This window comes from Callorhinchus milii, unplaced genomic scaffold, assembly GCF_018977255.1.
Source record: "Callorhinchus milii isolate IMCB2004 unplaced genomic scaffold, IMCB_Cmil_1.0 Scaffold6, whole genome shotgun sequence".
Taxonomy (NCBI): Eukaryota; Metazoa; Chordata; class Chondrichthyes; order Chimaeriformes; family Callorhinchidae; genus Callorhinchus; species Callorhinchus milii.
In genome coordinates this window covers 3,518,957-3,536,948 of record NW_024704747.1, presented here as the reverse complement: position 1 = coordinate 3,536,948, position 17,992 = coordinate 3,518,957, and the positions used below count along the sequence as shown (strand labels likewise).

The 17,992-nt window shown below is 38.2% G+C and overlaps 1 protein-coding gene across 1 annotated transcript in view; it reads left to right on the top strand.

Moving 5' to 3' along the window:
- rif1 (replication timing regulatory factor 1) overlaps positions 1-17,992 on the top strand; it is a 33,124-nt gene continuing 15,132 nt past the window's right edge. Inside the window, 22 exon segments of the mRNA XM_042336276.1 lie at positions 1-75; positions 2,835-2,960; positions 3,064-3,142; positions 3,715-3,811; positions 4,749-4,879; positions 5,939-6,030; positions 6,461-6,650; positions 7,159-7,251; positions 7,735-7,873; positions 8,276-8,427; positions 9,534-9,663; positions 10,188-10,361; positions 11,036-11,146; positions 11,609-11,671; positions 11,813-11,913; positions 12,082-12,168; positions 13,128-13,201; positions 13,820-14,000; positions 15,208-15,315; positions 15,717-15,866; positions 16,549-16,645; positions 17,174-17,453. Of these exon segments, the coding sequence (XP_042192210.1) occupies positions 2,851-2,960; positions 3,064-3,142; positions 3,715-3,811; positions 4,749-4,879; positions 5,939-6,030; positions 6,461-6,650; positions 7,159-7,251; positions 7,735-7,873; positions 8,276-8,427; positions 9,534-9,663; positions 10,188-10,361; positions 11,036-11,146; positions 11,609-11,671; positions 11,813-11,913; positions 12,082-12,168; positions 13,128-13,201; positions 13,820-14,000; positions 15,208-15,315; positions 15,717-15,866; positions 16,549-16,645; positions 17,174-17,453 (2,639 nt within the window). The 5' untranslated portion in view covers positions 1-75; positions 2,835-2,850.

Genomic DNA, 17,992 nt, shown 5'->3' with positions numbered 1-17,992 from the left:
CTATCTCTCGTCGTCGTCGTCGTCGTCTTCTTCGAACGGGACTGGATTGTGCCGCGCGCGCGAGCCGGAGCGTGAGTGAGTGAGTGAGTGACCGAGAGAGAGAGAGAGAGCGCGCGAGGAGCCGCCGCCAACCGTCAGTCAGTCCCCGTCCCCCCCTCTCCCCCAAGTCAAGTCAGTCAGTGTGTGACAGACAGAGAGCGCGCGAGAGACGTGAGAGGGAGAGAGAGAGAGAGAGATCGTGACAGTGTGACGGTTAGAGAGAGAGAGAGTCGGTGAGGGGAGTGTGAGGTGAGGTGTTGTGGGGGTTTGGGGGGGGAAGGAGAGGGGTAGAGAGAGCGACGCGAGAGAGGGTCTCCCGTTTCGGGCCACCGCGAATGTTGCGGCTAAATAAAGAGGAGGGGGTGGGGGGGGAGGCAGGTGAACGGTAGGCCTCTCTCTCTCTCTCTCTCTGCGGGTTTTTGGGGTTGGCGGGTGATGCTGGTGGTCGCCGCCGCCGCTTGGGTCTGTCGGGAGGCCAGACAGGGAGACCCCGCGGGGCGGGAGGGGAGGAGTGGGTGTACCCCGTAACTGTCCGCGTGTTTGTGTCTGAGGTGCGTTCACCTCGTCGAGAGCTCCTCACACTAAGGCCCTCTCGGTGAATTGCGACTGAACCCAAGTGGGGTGGGGGGCGGGAGAGAGAGAGAGAGAGAGAGAGGGGGAGAGGTGGCGGGAGGTGGAGGTAAATAAATAAATAAATGGCGCCGTTATGGGTCCCCCCGGTTGTCGTCGCCTTTTGCGGAGCCGCAGCCGAGAAGGTCGTGAAGCCGAGAAGACAGTGAACAAACACATCCACTTCCCAATTTTTTTTTGTACAAATCGTTTCCTTTGCTCCTCACACACACACACATACACACACACACACACGCGCGGCCTCTGGTTACCTTCACAGTGAGTAGGACCCCCCCCCCCCCTGTTTGTTAGTCGATTGGAGGAGGATCACTTTTTTTCTTTTCCCGGGGGTGGGGTTGGGGGCTAATATTCCCTTTTTTTTAAATAAAAAAACACACTAAAGTGGTCGCTCAATCCGCCAACAGACCGGTTTGTGGGGAAACGCCGCTGCGCGCAGTTGGCCGCCGCGCTGCGCCCACGAAATACGCCGGCGTTTCGCTTTACGGCGTATTCCGCGCGGCGCTTTGAGACGTCCCGTCTCGGCGATAATTATTATTATTCTCTCCCTCCCTCTCTCTCTTCCCTTCTCATCTCTCTGCGCAGAGCTTCCAAGAGCTGGACCCCAACCCACCGCCCCTCTCACTAAACGAGGAGGTGGAGAGAAAATAGTTGAGAGGAGTTAAGGCCCTCAGTCACTGATTGCTCTTTATGTTCCTATGTTATGTGTAGAAACAGCAGAGGAATAATGCCTCAGAGCAGCTACATCACACCAGAATAAAAAATACAATATATTATCATTATATATTCAGTCCTTTAAGTCCCTTTGGTAGATGTTTGTACTTGTTTTGCGTATGACCATCGCTGGTATTAATCTACAGCAACAACTTGCATTTATATGGCACTCGTCACACAAGGCAGCGTCCCAAAGGGATTGGGTCCCAACCTAGTCTCTGGCTTTATGTAACTTTCCATCCTGACTTGGTTGTCATTCTTTCTGACCTTTTAATTGGATCAATGCCCGTATAATTCACGTAAGGGTAGTCATTATCTTGGCTTTGTAATGTAATTGCAGAGTTTGGGTAACATCCTAAACAGCAAGGCGATGAGACTAGGAAATGAAATTCTACATCTGCATGTGGTTTGCACTTTGTTTTGTTACCTTTATATATTCCATTTAAAAAAGGAAAATGATTTATTCTATTTAGTAGAATAAAACTTTCTATTAGTAGAACAACCAGGAGAGAAGGAGAAAATTCCACTTCAATCGATTAAGTCACTCTTGAGACGCTACCCTGTGTGTAGGGCGCTATATGAGTGAAAGTTGTTGTTGTATGGAGCCAAATTAGATATTTTTTGAGTGTTATGTCCCATATTACATTGTTTTGTGCCAATTCTTGGAGAATACTGACCCAAAATCTGACCTGACAGCCCATGCAAGTTTGAACACTATGAATTTATGAATGCGTGTTTTTCTTTTTTCCTTACTGTCCCTGAAACAAAATCAGGTTGTTTTGATTTCTTTGTAATTTTGCCCACTGCTGTTCAGTCTGATTTTCTCTCGATTGTCAGATCGCTTGTCCGGGGATAATAATAATAATCCTTGCATTCGATATAGCGCTCAAAGAAAAAAACTTTTTTTTAAAAAAAATCATTAATTGAAAAAAAATTGGTTACTTCAATCCATGACTGTTGGTGGAGCACTGCTGTACGCAATTGGCTCCGTGTTTCGCCCACAAAATATACAATCAAATTCACTTTAAAGTAAACAAAAATGTAATTTGCTGTTGTTATTCTGTGAAGCGCTTTGAGACATCCCGAAGATGTGATAAGGCACTCTATCAAATGCAAGGATTATTCTGATTATTATTCTTAAACGCTAAACCCCCTTATCAAACATGATCTTGTAGATATTAATTTTGATGTGGACAGGGCAGTTTCCTTCGTTTTCTCAACAGTTTCCTGAACTGTTTGAATAAATAGGAGTGAGATTTCTAGAAGTGAAACAATTTGAGGCAAAACTTGTTTCTAGATCTTATGTACTGCCTCATTGGGTAGTCCATGAAAATGTATCAACTATTATTGTTATCTACTTGGAAGCAATGTGTACTTAATCAGAGAGTGGTGAAATAAATGATCTTTCTTTCCACACATTGAAGCGGTGTTAGTAAAGTTTTGTCTGTTTACAGATTTCCTTGCTCAATAATGGCTACTGCTAAACCAGCAGTTTCAAGCTTCGCACCACTATTAGAAACCTTGGAAGATTTGTCTATTTCAACTACAGAGCAGGTGGATGCCTACCTTACCATTTCTAAGTAGGTGTACATATTATAACTTTGTCATGGCAAGATGAATGATGTTGTTTGGATCGCTCTCGCCTTTTGTTACTAAGCTAATTGTTGCGTTCTGTGTTCTTAGTCGCCTGAGTGGAGGGGATGGGAAAGAATTTGCTGGTGCAGTCGGGTCTCAGTTCAGTCGTCTCTGCAAAGCATTTAAAGTGAGTTTTTTTTTCAAAATTTTAATTTTTCAAGGAATTGTGTTTTAATAGTGGTAATTAGCTCTTGTACGAACGTATCATTAGTTGCTGAGAAGCACTGCTGCTATCTTGTCAAGAGTTGCCATTTTCAATATCGGATAATTATATTTTTGAAACACGACAGTGCAGTAAAGTTTTGGTCGGCTGAGTTGCTGATTTATTAGCCATGTTGTTGTGGGAATTTGACAAAGGAGAAGAAAAATTTGGGAACAATTTTCAACGAATAAGCAGGATGCATCCCTCCAGGAAGAAACTGCGCATTCCATTCCAAAAGATATCTCTGGAATTTCCTTGTAAAGTTGGGATACATGGGACTCTGTTTGGTTTGTATACTCTTGAACATGGTGATGATGGGTTTCCGATGTGTCAGTCACCCACTGACCCCAAAAATTCAATCATCTCGAAGTGCGTGATTGAACAATAATTGAGCTTCCCTTCCCCTCTCCCTCTCCTGCACCCATTGTAGTTGAAGGTTTGTTGGTTTCAGATTACAGTTTCACACTTTTACTTCAATCTCTATTTTGTTTGTATAGGGTCACATTTCAAGTTCAAATTCTGAAGTTGGTAATGCAGCACTGCAAGCATTGGGTTTCTGCGTCTTTCACAGTAATATTGTTGCTGGATTGCCAGGTACAGTGTAACTTTTGTCAAAGTAAACACTAAGTCTTGAGTTTAGTTTCAGCTGTCAATAAACGTGTTCTTAAGCTAATATGTTTTCGGAAGCGAGTAGCTTAGTGGTTAGAGCACTTGTCTCGCAGCGACAAGACCTGGGTTCAATTTCCGGGCAGAGCGAAACGTTGGGCAAGTTTTCTTACTGCCTATTTTTCTGTTTACCTCGCAGTAAGAAGGAACCCAGTTGTTAGCCAATTGACGGGTTGCTTTTCCAGGGATAAAAATCCCTTTAAAAAGTAATAATTTTGTTACTCAATCCACGACTGTTTGTGGGACACTGCTGTGCGCAATTGGCTGCTGAATTTTTCCCACAAAATGTACAGTCAATTTACTTACAGTATATTCTGTGAAGCGCTTTGAGACATCTCGAAGATGCGATGAGGCGCTATCTCAAATGCAAGGATTATTAGTTTATAGAAATGTTCCACAATTCACACAATTGGTTACTGCTTTTGGAGAACAGCAGTCTAAATTAACAATTTATTTTGTGGTGAATATTCCAGCAAAAGTTTCTATTTCCAGAGATAACTGGAGTGCCTTCGCTTTTGGCACCAGCTTAACGTTACTTCAGATTGATGAAGGAAAAGCTTCTGCTCAACCCTGAGATATGACAGCTGTAAGGAAGCTGCCTAAAAATGATTGGGATAACACAAAAGTTGAAACAAAAAAAATAGTTGAGCAGCTATCAGTAATGAGGAAAAGTATTTATTTGATAATATTCAGGCTGGACTATAACGGAATTCTATCTTGTATTTCCCCAAAGCCAACTTTTCAACTGGTGACTTACTGTTCTATTGTTTGAGAACAAATCTCAACTGTTGACTGCAGACAATATACGTTTAATAGACTACATTAGCACTGTAATTAGCTTCTTCTTTTGCATTTGACCCCACAGGACCAGATGCAAGTGAACTGCTCCTTGCTCTGTGTGATATTGCTGTCAAATCCACTGACAAGAACAGGTGCACAAGAGCGCTCTGGGTAATCGCTAAGCAGAACTTTTCCCCAGAGGTGGTTGGGAAAGAGGTAAGTTTTCTCCTTATACGTCATGGTCATGAAATTTTATGTAATTCTGAATATTGGTAACTGGAATTTCTTTTTCTTGTTTGTTCTTGATGCTTATAATAATAATTCTTGTATTTGATATAGCGCCTTATCACGTCTTCGAGATATCTTAAAGCACTTCACAGAATATTCTGTTAAGTGAATTGACTTTATATTTTGTGGGCGAAACGCGTCAGCCAATTGCACACAGCAGTATCCCACAAACGGTCATGGAATATAGTATTATCAAATTGTGATTTCCTTTTATGATTCTACATTGGTATATCCTTTGGATGTGTGTCTTCGGATAGTTTCTAAAGTCTCAGAAGTGCTGGTTTTTTTTCAACCGTTCCCTAAAGCTCCACTCTCACACATCCTTTTTTTTATTCTTCTGTTGCTTTGTAGTTGGAAAGTTATTAAACTATTTATAGTTTAGAATTCATTATCCTCATCTCTGCATAATTAACATGTACCACAAAGTTTTGTTCAAATTAAAATTTCTACCTCTGGTATGTTAAGGTGGATAAATGTGGGAAAAATTTTATATTGCCGACCTTTTAAAATGGTCTTTCATTACTTTTTGTCATGTTTATTTTCTCCATATCTTATTGTCTTGTGTTTCCTAAATGTCTATTCCTAATGTTGAATGTTCATTTTGATAAAAAAAGTTTCCTTTACTGCATACATGTAACCCAGTTTAGTCTGCTACCGATGTTGAATTTAAATAACAGGACTGTTCAGCATTTTATCTATTCTAGCATTTGGTAGTGAAATTGCACAATACACATAACTTTGGAGCCTAAAATTTGCGAGAAAAGTTATGTTTTTAGTTTTTTAAAAAAACTCAATGAATTGTTCCCCCCCCCCCCCCCCCACTTTACTAAATTATGGGCATATATCAAATCAAGGTATCTTTTCAATCTACCATAAATGTGGCTACTGCAACTTCCTTTTTCATAAACTGCAAGGATTATCTAAAATATTTGTATACTATTATTGCATCAGAATAAAACACTCATGAGATTTACTTTAATATGCTAGGTACCAAATATACTTGCAGCATTGGAGATGGTCCTCAGTAGAGATGCACAATCAATAGTCATTGAACATGAAGCACTAAATCTAATTATACGGTAAGTATGGAACTGTTAACATCAAAAGTATGATTGTGCAGCATTGCAGGGTGTGGATTCTGTAGAGTGGGTTCATGGGAATAGACATTACATTATAATAAATATTCCCTACATTCGTAATGTGAAATTGAACTAGTGGTGATAGATCCATGTATAATTTAAAGAAATGGTTAGAAATTTGTCCAATTGGAATATTCGATTGTTGAGTTATCCATCGCAAGTATTTTTATAATGTTACAGCACAGAAACATGCCATTTATCCCATCAAATCGGTGCTAGTGTTTTTCTCAACATATGATTAAATCTAATCCCACTCTCTTTGCTCCTCATATCATTTAATCTACTTCTTGGTATGTACCAAATTAACGTGACCAACATGAATGGAAATTAAGACAACTTGTATCTGAAATATTCTTTCTCTTTCTTTAAGGCTAATTGAGGTAACACCTGCTAAAATGGGCGAAGATGCGGTTCGGTGGGCCAAGCTGTTGGTTCCTCTTGTAGTTCATTCAGACGAAAAAGTGCGTTTACGGGCAGCGACGGCCCTAGAAATGGGAATTCCTTTAATGCTGCAAAAACAACTGGAGGTTGCAGCTGTGATCGACCCTTTGATGATGCCGGTATGATTTGGACAAAGTCCAATGAAAGATTGTTCTTATTTGATAATTTTATTACTCATCTTTAATATTAGTAAGACTCAGCTATTGTGTATTGTGGTGCATTTTAAAACCAACTCATCTATGAGATATAATAATCCCTACATTAGTCATGAAATTGTTAAAACTACTCCATTGTGATCTATGGTTCAGCATTATATATGCTTTAAACATCATTTCTAAAGCTTTTTATTAGTAAATAACTATAACTCGTATCAACAATAAACCTCTCCCTCCTCTGGCTCCAGTGCATTGGGGAGGGGTGGAGTGGATTCAACCTGTCCTCCTGTATACTATACTGTTTGTCTGTTTGATACATATGCACAAGTCTCTGGTTCTACTGAGGTCTGTAACTCGGCTGTACAAATGTGTATACTCTGTGCTGCAACATTTTTGCACACCACATCTATCTTTTATTAAATCATTCTATTTTAACCGAAGAAATAACATGATCTGAATTTGTATTTTTCAGAAAATTATTCCAGAGCTACAGAAATTCTTCTCGGCAAAAAATGAAACATATGTGCTGAAATTATGGCCTCTTTTTGTGAAGCTATTAGGAAAGGTAAGATTGATCAGGACATTACTCCCTTTTGTATTGTTTAGACTTTAAAGAAGAGTGAATATCAAAGAGTGTGGCGATCCATCCAAGTCCTTTGTGAGAGTCAGAGTCAGTGTGGCTAAATGTGTTGATTTTTAAGTTCACCAAAAAGTCAATGATGTTTAATCTCAAAGGTCATTATTGCTGTTGCATAAAATAGTATGAAGTAATGCTGAAAGGTAGGGAGGAGTACTTTTTATTCAAAATGTTTCCACTGTAAATGTCATATCACAGAGAGTAGCTGAAGAGCTTAAATGATGTTTAGTGGGTGGGAGCTTTAAATCAACATATTGTGTTGTCACTGGCAATGGAGGTTTCCAAAGTTAAACGGTGCTCAGACATACCAGTATAAAATGGCGAGCAAACTCAGTAGAACTGCTGCATGTTATGTCCTCTGTAACATTAATCACCAAAGTGTCCTAATATGTGTTCTTTTGCTCCCACTAGGCATTACACCGTGGTCGAACTTTCATTAATTCCCTACTGCATTTAGAAGAACTAGGCTTCCGCAGTAGCTCACCAGTTGTGAAGAAAATCGCTTTCATTGCCTGGAAAAGCCTGATTGACAACTTTGCCTTGAATCCTGGTAAGCAAAGGGAATGTGGGTTCCATGTTAAATTGTTTGAGAAATGGTTTAGGTTGTATTGGCCAAAGATGAATCCATTGCATTTACTCCCTCTCTATGGTGGGGGAATTGCTGAAACCACTTGAACACCATTTGAGATTGGAATGGTGCTTTCTTTCATCTTCTACCAAAACTTCATTGCACCTAAATTTGGGCATCGGGATACCACATTGCATGGCACAGGGAAGTCGTGTGCATTAGTACTCTTGGGAGGGAATATAATTATGGATGGGGGTGGGTGACGATGGATTTAGAGGGCTGAGGTTTATTGTTGGAAAAATAATTGCGGAAATACAGTATTTGAACTTTTCTAATCTTGAATTACGTAAGTGACTTAATTACTTAATGTTTGTTCATGTGTAGATATACTTTGCAGTGCAAAAAGGCTGAAGCTTCTCATGCAGCCACTACTTTCTATTCATGTAAGAACTGAAGTTTTGGGACTTGCCAAACTAGAAGTCTGGTGGTATTTGGCTTTTCGGCTCGGTCCACAGCTTTCTGCTAACTTCGAACAGGTAAGGAGATGACTCCCAAGTAGTCCTGGCCCCAATCTTCTTAATGAGATTGACACTTGGCGGCTGTTTTATGTGGGAATCACCTACAAAAACACGGTGAAAGTTGTTAGTCGATTGGCGCATAGCCTTCCGGGGATAATAATCCCTTCAAAAAAATAATATTAATTTGGTCAGTCACTCCACAATTGTTTGTGGGACACTGCTGTACGCAATTGGCTGCCGCATTTCACCCACAAAATGTACAGTCACTGCACTTTACAGTATGTTCTGCAAAGTGCTTTGAGACGTCTCATAGAATGATAAGGCACTATATCAAATGCAAGGGGTATTGTTTGTTTTAAGCTAGAATTGTGCCTAATTCAGTCCGGGACGCTAATAATAATTCAACTTCTGCTGGTGATATTGGACATGGCAGATAATTAGCATTGCTGTTGAGATTCTAACCTGTTTATGCTCGTTCAGTTTTGTGATGAGTTTATTTTATTTTGTGGTGAGCTAATTCAGACTTAAACAAATAATGTTTAAAGAGTTCAATGCAAGTTATTTTATTTAAAGATTAATTCTTACCCTGTTTAGACTACCTTGACCAGGCACAGACTTTACTGTATCTTGTTTTCCTCCCTTTGAAAAGAATTGTAGTTTCCATTACTGAAATTGCAAGGAGATTTTTGGTGCATTTAGACCGGATTGTTGAAAGTGGTTCAGGCTGTGTTGCTTGATAGCTTTGAGATGACTGAAACAGCTGAGTGGGCGCTCAAGTGTTGATGAATCAAAAAATACATAGTCCGCATAATGATTTTAAATAGTTTTTCATTTGTGAGCTACACTTTCTTAAGAATACAATGTTTTAAGGACTGTGGGCCATAGTTGGACATGTCTTTTGAAAACGTGCATTGACAAATGGTATCTGAACTGTTTTTAATGAACTTTGTTTTAATATTGTTTTAGAAAGACCTTTTTTTCTGAATTCGTTTGATAACAGTAGACAGAAAATATTGTGGTATTTTAGGATTGTTAGTTGACAATCTGTTGATTGGTACATTATGCTTTCTCAGAGTGAAATATTAATCTACCATTTTTGTCTCTATCCAACATTATTGCACCAGGTGGGTGTGCCACTGCTTCAAAACGCATTTGGCTCTGAAGGAATTCTCATACCTCCTGGGACACCATCTAGAGCTGCCATACCCATTCTTAATATAACTCCAATCTCTGCACAAAAAGGAAGTAAAGGAGGTAAATGCCAGCCACGAGAGTGAATAACATTTCCTATAACTGCTACGGAATATGCGGTATAGGAGTGTAGAGGAAAAACAAGTGTTGGACTGAAAAATACAGCCTTTCACTTCTATTCTCTTGTATTTTTTGAGGCTATTGACAAAAGCTTAGCATTTCTTAGCATTAATCTCAAGGTTTCTTCCATTTTTTCCCTACAATTTACAGTTTAGGGAACACAATGCCGCCAAATCTTTGACGTATTCCTGGATTGAGAGATTTTTGCCCTTCTTACTAGATATTGCTTTAAGTTGCATTAGGGAAGAATTTTCCTCCCTTCATTTTGCAAGTACATTTCCATAGAATGCCTCCCAAAAATTGGAGGCTGTTTGCAGGGAGCTGTGCATCTTAACACACAGTATGTTAATGCAGCTATTTGGAGTTCTTTTTAAAAAAAATTAACTGCATAAAATAGTGATTGAGAGGTGTGCTTGATTTTTTTATCCCGCACCACGTTTTATGTTGTGTAAATTAATCTCCTGTAGGAGTTCTTGCTTCTCCAAGTCCTACAGTAATGAGGTCACAGTTGAATTCCAGCATGGCTACATGTCCAGTGATCCAAGCTGTACAACTTGTCGGAGTTGAAGTCTTACTTCATTTCCTGGTGGGTCCAGAGATTATAGATCATGTGAAACCGAACAAACTTCAGCTTAGTCTAGGTAAGTATAGTGGTTGGAGATAGATTGGACTATGTTCATTGTAGTCTTGAATAGTCCACGTGTACTAATTTACCCATTAGATTTTTAAGGTTCTATTCGCTGTAAATGCAGGGGGTTTCCTTTTCATAGAATGTCTGTTTGGACGGTGTACAGTAATCTACTTTGGTTAAGATTTGTGGGTACTGAGATCAAAATGTAGAATATTGCCACCAGCTATATCCACTAACGATACAATTGAAGGTCTATAGTACATTCAGTAAAATTATTAGAAATGTGACTCTCACTGTGATCTAGTGGGTAAAGGTACTAATTTTATATGACACTAAGTAAGCTTTGACCGTATTGCAAAATAAATCCCAGTATGTGCTGAATTTATCAGCAGCAAGGCACTCCAGTGGCCCTGGTTTAGACGGAGTAAAAATCAGCTAAGTTTCTACTCATGGCTGCTATCCAAACTTTGTGTAAATGAACATTGGGTGAGGACTGTGCTATGATGCCCTAATCAGTTGTAGTCAAATAGCTTACCAGTGCTATTCAGTGACAAATTTGAACAGGAATATATTGTATGTATCCTTCCCATAATTTTAACTTATGACGTTTTATGGATCATGCCACGTTACCAGTTTTACTATGTACATGGTCTCCCAGTGACGTATCATCATTGTTTCCTACAGACCCTCTCCAGCACCCATTAATTAACAGCCCTTCGTTCTTTTGCAAGCATGCTGGAACTTTGATAAATGCAGTCAGGGATGCTTTCATTTCTGTTGGCAAAGTGGTTGAAGGTAAATGATTTTATTATGATTTTGTACTAGTATTTTATGCTTAGTTTGTTCAAAAGTAGCAAAAAATAACTTATATACTTAAATTAATGGGACATTCAAAGTTTAATATTTACTTTGAATATGCACACAAAATATTAGTTAATAATGGTAGCCTTTTCCATTTGGTTAGCTTCCTGAAAACTTTCCATTAATTGACCAAATTGAGAATAATACATGGTTACTGCATTATGGCACTTATCTATTCATTTGCAGCGGATTAGTAGATGTAACGTTGCCCATCTTGGACTAATACTTTCATTAAAGAGGTAGATTTTCACTTAGAACCATAGAAGAGGGCCATTCAGCCCATGGTATCCCTCAAGAGTACTTGAGAAACCTTATGGTGATAAGGGGAAAAGGTACAGTATATTTTCTTAATATTGAAAAACTAAAGAATCTTTAAATTTTGTTTGCCTTCTGTAGATGTCATGCTTAATCTTATTTGGAAGCACCTGATTAGCTATGTGAAGACCGCCATTGAATCAGGTTAGTAAAACATGTATTTACCCAAACTCTTAGCCTCCGTGGTAGTGGTTAGCTCTATTAGACAGACTATTTATTGGCAGTGCATTAAACAATTAGGAACGACTTTTTCTAATTTTAATAAGATGCTTTTAAATATTTAAGGCGCAAAGAAGGAGCGGCAAGGATCCGAGGTATTGACCTTGTTATTGCAAGCATTGCAACAGATCACAAAGTCAGAATCTCTCTCTTCACTCAAAATCTTGGTAAGTGAAATAGCTGTTTGCTTTATTGATGTCATTCTCATCCTGCATTTCTCTTACTTTCCTTCTAGGAAATAACTGAAGATTATTTTTAAATTAAAATATTAGTGTGACAAAATATCTGTCCTAAAATCTGAACTTAAATTTTGATAATTTCTGTTTCCTTTTCAGACCCTTATAGAAATCGCTGTTAAAGGGCTCCCTCCAAAGGTCTTGGGATCACCAGCATACCAGGTCGCCAACATGGACATTATGAATGTATGCATGCAGTTTGAGTTATATCGTTCTGGTGTGACAGACTATCTGTAGAATGCTTAATAAACTCCTCGTATTCTTGGTAAAAGGGCACTTCAAATATTTTTGTTTCTTTTAAATCACTTTTATATATTATGTTGTTTGTGTTCTGATCTTTAAGTTATGTCATACTGTGTCTGAGCGAGCAAGCAAAGTTCTAAAGCTGAAATGTGCTGGAGAACAGCACACATTGTGTTGGGGTGATTTTATAATTACAGTCTATTCACTTTCCTGTGCTATTCCTATTCTGGCCAAGCGCAAAAATTTGATCTTTTGGGAATCGCATGCATCCAACCATTGTGTAGTGCAACCCAGTAGCTTTTCTGCAAAAAAGGCATGCGTTTTATACCATCTATCTTTAACCTCCAGATGCTCAGAATTTAAACCCATTCCACAACCTCAACTATTTTATTACTTTGCAAATGTTTTAAATGTTACACTAAATATTAGCTGTTTAAAGATTTAGATTGGTTGTGTTCACCAACTGTACCACTTTGATTCTTAGATAATTAGCCAGTGCTCAACTGCTTGTAAGATGGCCAAATTGTCAAAAGTATAGCTAAATTGCCCAACTATATTCAACAGCATTTTGCTAGAAATTATCCAATTGTTCTTCTAACAATGACAGTGAATATTCTTTGGGGGATGTTTTATATATTGTGTGTGCATATTTCTTATGTTTTTTCTCATATTGTAAAGAAAAACTAGTGCTATAATATTGCATGTTAAAATGCATGTTTGAAAACTACATTCATAAGGCAAGGATGAAAATGACAGAGTATGAAAACCTTTTTAGTATCTCAGTTTGTAACAGAACTGCTGTGTTGCATTTTTTTAATACTAATTTGAATCTGCAGTATGTTGATATATATTACATATATATTATATATATTCAAATAATTGGCTTTGTGTTATGTTTACAGGGCACTCCTGCACTCTTCCTGATTCTTCTGCTCTTTCACAATAATGTATTGCAATCCTCTGTGACCGAAGAAAGGTGTGCAGTTTTCTGTCAATTGATAACATTAAAAAGTGATAGTAATCTCAATATAAATGTGGTGGGGTTCAGAGTATAATATGCCCTTACTTTTTTGTTTTTTAATTTGCATAACTGGGAATTGTGTAGTTGGTTCGCAGTTACGTTTTAGTTAAGAACTCGTGGAAAGTGATGCTTATCAAAATGATCTGGTGAATGGAACATTTTCTTGGCAAATTCAATGTCCAGCACTCCCATGGCAGATATAGTATATGAGCAAAAACAGAAGTCGCTGGGAACATGCAACAGGTTAAGCAATAAATTTAATATAATATAGGTTGGAGCTCATATGCTGAGTCATAATAATGCTCCTCATGCCCAGTTTTTGAATGATTCCAAATTAACTGACATCATTGCCAACTTATGAGACTTTTCATTAGCTGCTTCCCCACCTTTTTTGTATTGTGTGATGTTCATGGTAATTACAATTACGCTATTTACAATTATGACATGGATACAAGTCAACTCAAAATTGCTCAGTGATTACGGGCATTATTATAATACTATAGTTATCCATATGAGACCTCTCCAGTAAGAGACCAGCTTTCCTGATTGTTCTTTTTCTGATGTGCATTTCAGGTTTTTTGTTACCCTCGAGACACTTGTTGACTATGGATTGTCTGGTCCCACGTCCTCCCTGGCATTCAGTGAATCAGTTCTAAATGTTATCAACCAGTCCGCAAGAATGGTGGAAAACAACGAACACCTTTGGCGTATGTGGAGCATTGTCATTAACCCATTGACAGAGCAGATTATCCAGGTAAGACGTTTTATAACTATTTCTTCAAATGCTTTTGATCCAGAAAGTTTCAGGCAAACTCTTTGCAAGTATGATTTTTGAAATTGCTTCCAAAGTTGGGTTTCTCTATAATCAGTCAGGTGTATTTGTGACGGACTCAGTTTAATTCATTTGAATTCCAAGCGTTTACAAGAGGTTGCAATATTATAAGGTGTAAGATTGCCACCAACTCCCTTCCTCTCTTTTCCTAAGATCCATTGCATTCTCTTTCTGAGCAAGTTGAAGTGATCTTACTTCTGCACTCTTTCTTCCGGGTTTCTTTTGCTTCCTAACTTTGACTGGAGAGTTCATTTGTCAAAGGCTTTTGGTTAAATTTTACAGACTTCTGTGCAAAGAGCTAGAGGAATTTTCCAATATAACAAGACGTTCAGACATTGAATGGTACGCTTCTTGCACTTAACACTTCAGAGTCACAGTGACCTGGGAGCTAGACCTGCCGATGCCAAGCTAGACCTGCTGTGTTTAAAAACTCCCAGAAAAAAGTTGTAAAGGAAAGTGCTCAGAAAATCTAAGAGCAAAACATAAGCTAAAAGAGCTAATGGGAGGGAAAGGGCAAATTAAAAAGGAATAATAGTAGTTAGGAATTGATGGAAAGAGGCTGTGTTTTGGGGCCACTAAACTTAACTGATGTAAAGATAACAAGCACGTGTGTTGTAGCTTGACTATCAAATACAATCTCAGAACAAAAGAGCTGTCAGGTTACTCAAAATAGATTTAATGGCTTAAAGAGAGTAGTGAACCAAAATTATATTTAGCTTCTGAGATGTAGGACTATAGAGCACAAACGTGAAAACTAGTAACTGAGAAAGCCTTTTCACTGCTTTATTCAGGATACTGCATTTCCCTTTTAAATGTTCCTGTTGTGCTTACAGCAACAAATTCCATTTTCTTTAATTTTTCTGGGACAAAAAGTTTCTTCTAATCTCCCAGTTAACTCTTTTCATTAGCAATTCTTAGTTAATGCCCCCTTGTTGTCTGTTCACCAGCCAGTGCGAATCGTCTTTGATTTATGGAACCTTTGAAAATTGCTTATTAAATCCCATTTGAATCTTCTCTGTTCAGTGAAAACGCACTCAGGTTTTAGAATGAATCTATCCTTAAAACTAATTTTGTGCTGATAACGTTTTTCGGGGAAATAATTTCTATCTTAACCCTTTTTTCTCTTTAGACCAATGAAGTAAATCAAGGAGATGCATTAGAGCACAATTTCGGTGCGATGCACGTTGCTTTGGCATTTCCCATCAACCACCTACTTCCAAGTCAGAATCTTCTGCAGGTATGGATGAGTTGCTCTCTTTGCACACGTAGAAAGGTTATTTTTTGTATCACCCAAACTATGCAGGTTACAAAGAATATAATTTGCAGTAAGATGCCAAACTAGGGGTTGGTGGAACATCTTTAATAAAACCCACGCCTCTGTTTACGAAGCAGTAAGTAGGAAACTGGTTATTAGTCAATTGGTGGATTGCTTTCGAGGGGTAATAATCCCTCCCCCAAAAATAAATAATTTTTAAAAAAATTGATAACTCCATGATTGTGGGACACTGCTGTGTTAAAAAGACGTTACATTGTATGTAAGGATAAAGGGAGTATACGTATTATAAGTATAGTGATGTCTGAGCAATTCAGTGTTTGTATTTGTGCCTCTTAAATGAAAGCATTACGTTTTCTCTTTAGCCTACAGTGAAGACACTGCTGAAGACTTGGGCAGAGCTGTACAGAGCATTTGCACGTTGTGCAGCTCTAGTAACAACAACAGAAGCTAATGTATGCTGTGAGGAGCTGTGTTCCAAAATCTTGCCAACACTGGATGATGCCGTCTTATCTGTAAGTTAATATGTTCAAAACAAGGTTATTATCGGTTCAACAGTGCATAACTTAAAGATTCAATCGGTGTTAAATATTCCTCAACTATGTATTCTATGGAAGTTGAGCTAAAACAGGAGTTCTTTCTTCAAATTCAATCTCTTATTGGTAACAATTGAAAACTGACGGAAGTTGTCACAGTACTGCTAGAGCAAACTGAATATATACCAAGTGTATTCGATAACCTCACATTTTTCAGCATAAATTGACTGCTGCATTCAAATATAGTCACTACAAATATAGTTACTATACAGTAATATCCTGTAAAGTGTTTTGAGATTTTTGAAGACATAAGGTGCTATATCAAATGAAAGGATAATTATACAGTACGTAGTCAACTCTTAGAGTCAACTATCTACTTGCTTTCTACAAGGAAAAATAGGTTATAGATCATGTGACAGTAATTGCCATCTCCTTGCAGAATCCCCTAGAGAATAAAAGACACTTTGAACAGATGGTGTATGTTTTTTGTACTTTCTAACTATGTATTTTCTTTTAAATGCCTTTTTATTACCTTTATATTGGAAGTTATTCCTTCCATGCTTGGCTCTATGGATTAAAATTGCTTGAAGTAATGTCTTGCGCATAAAATTCAGTCAAACAGTTTAAGGTATTAACTGACTGGTTTCCTGCTCTTTTCCAGAATTTGTCCACATTGATTGCTGTTGTTCATATCCTGACAGTGATGGTCGAATGCATTGATTTTTCTCAGTTCTCCAAAACGTTTCAGCAAAATAGAGGTAAGTAATTCTCTTCAGTGTGTTTTCTGGGATAGCATTTCAGCCGTTTAGGAGGGAATTCATAGGTTAGGTTAATCCCCCCCCCGCTCCACCCCTAGCTCATTGCACACCAGCAGTGTCAAAAGCTTTGAGATCTTCCCGATGTGAAAGATGGTATCTAAATATAAATTTTTATCATTTTGCATTGTAGGTTATGTCTAGTTGCGAATTCTTGGTTAAAATCCAACTATTATTATTTTCACCCACAAAATATACAGTCAATTCACTTTACAGTATACTTGAGACGGCTCAAAGACCTGTTAAGGCACTATGTCCTCCTCGCTCCCTCCCCTCACCCTGACCATTTCCCCCCTGCTCGGGTCATGACCCAACTGTGCAGCGCCTTGGGACGTCCTCCTGACGTGAAAGGCGCTTTATAAATGGAATCTTGTTGTTGTTGTTGTTGTATGTCAAATGAAAGTATTATTACTTTTTTATTAGACAGAGTCGTGTGAATGACTAAGCATTTTCGTTTTGTTTTCCTCCTAGCATCACCAACCTGTAACCGCTGGATAAAGAAAAACCATGAACCTTTAGGAAATCTAACGCCATTATTTAAACTTCTGGTGAAAGTCATTAATTCTTTTCATGTGCTAAGTTCCAAGGAATCTCAATTGGAAACCCCAATGGCTGGAATGGTATCCAGTGGAGTTAGCATTATTAGTATTCTATCCAATATTTTTTCCCATTTATCGTCGGCTTCAGCAATTCAAGAAGTGTTTACTCGTCTAGCGGGACCCATTTCTACCTTCTACAAAAGGAACTCAAAGTACGTTTTTTTATTTTACATTTTTGTCTGCAAGCCGAAACTAAAGATTGAAAATAGTTTTTCTTACTGTATTTGTAGCAATGGTTTATTACCGGTTGGAATGAGGAATTCACACATATTGTTCCAGTTGATTCCTATAGTGTCTCGTTGTCAACCTAATCAAACTGAATTTCCCGTTGTACATTCTTATATTCTTCTGAACTTTTTCTTCAAAATCGAGAGGTTTTGAACAATTGAAATCTTTTTGTTTATACTTGACAATTTTGAAATAGTTTCCCATAATTTTGCAGAGGTGTTTTATAACTTCACTGTACCCAAAGACTGGGACGTCTGCAGTTTTATTTCAGATGGTTGCAGGCAGTGCATCTTTCTTTAATGAAACATGTAGACAGTGAACAGTATGTTGTGCAAGTAGCTGTTGTCCACTTTGGGCATTTTATATCTTTAAAAAAATCCAACAATTCTTTGGAAGCATCATCTTGATAATATGCCCCTCTTCAGGTGTACATTATGGTATGCTATGATGAAAGGTTTTTATC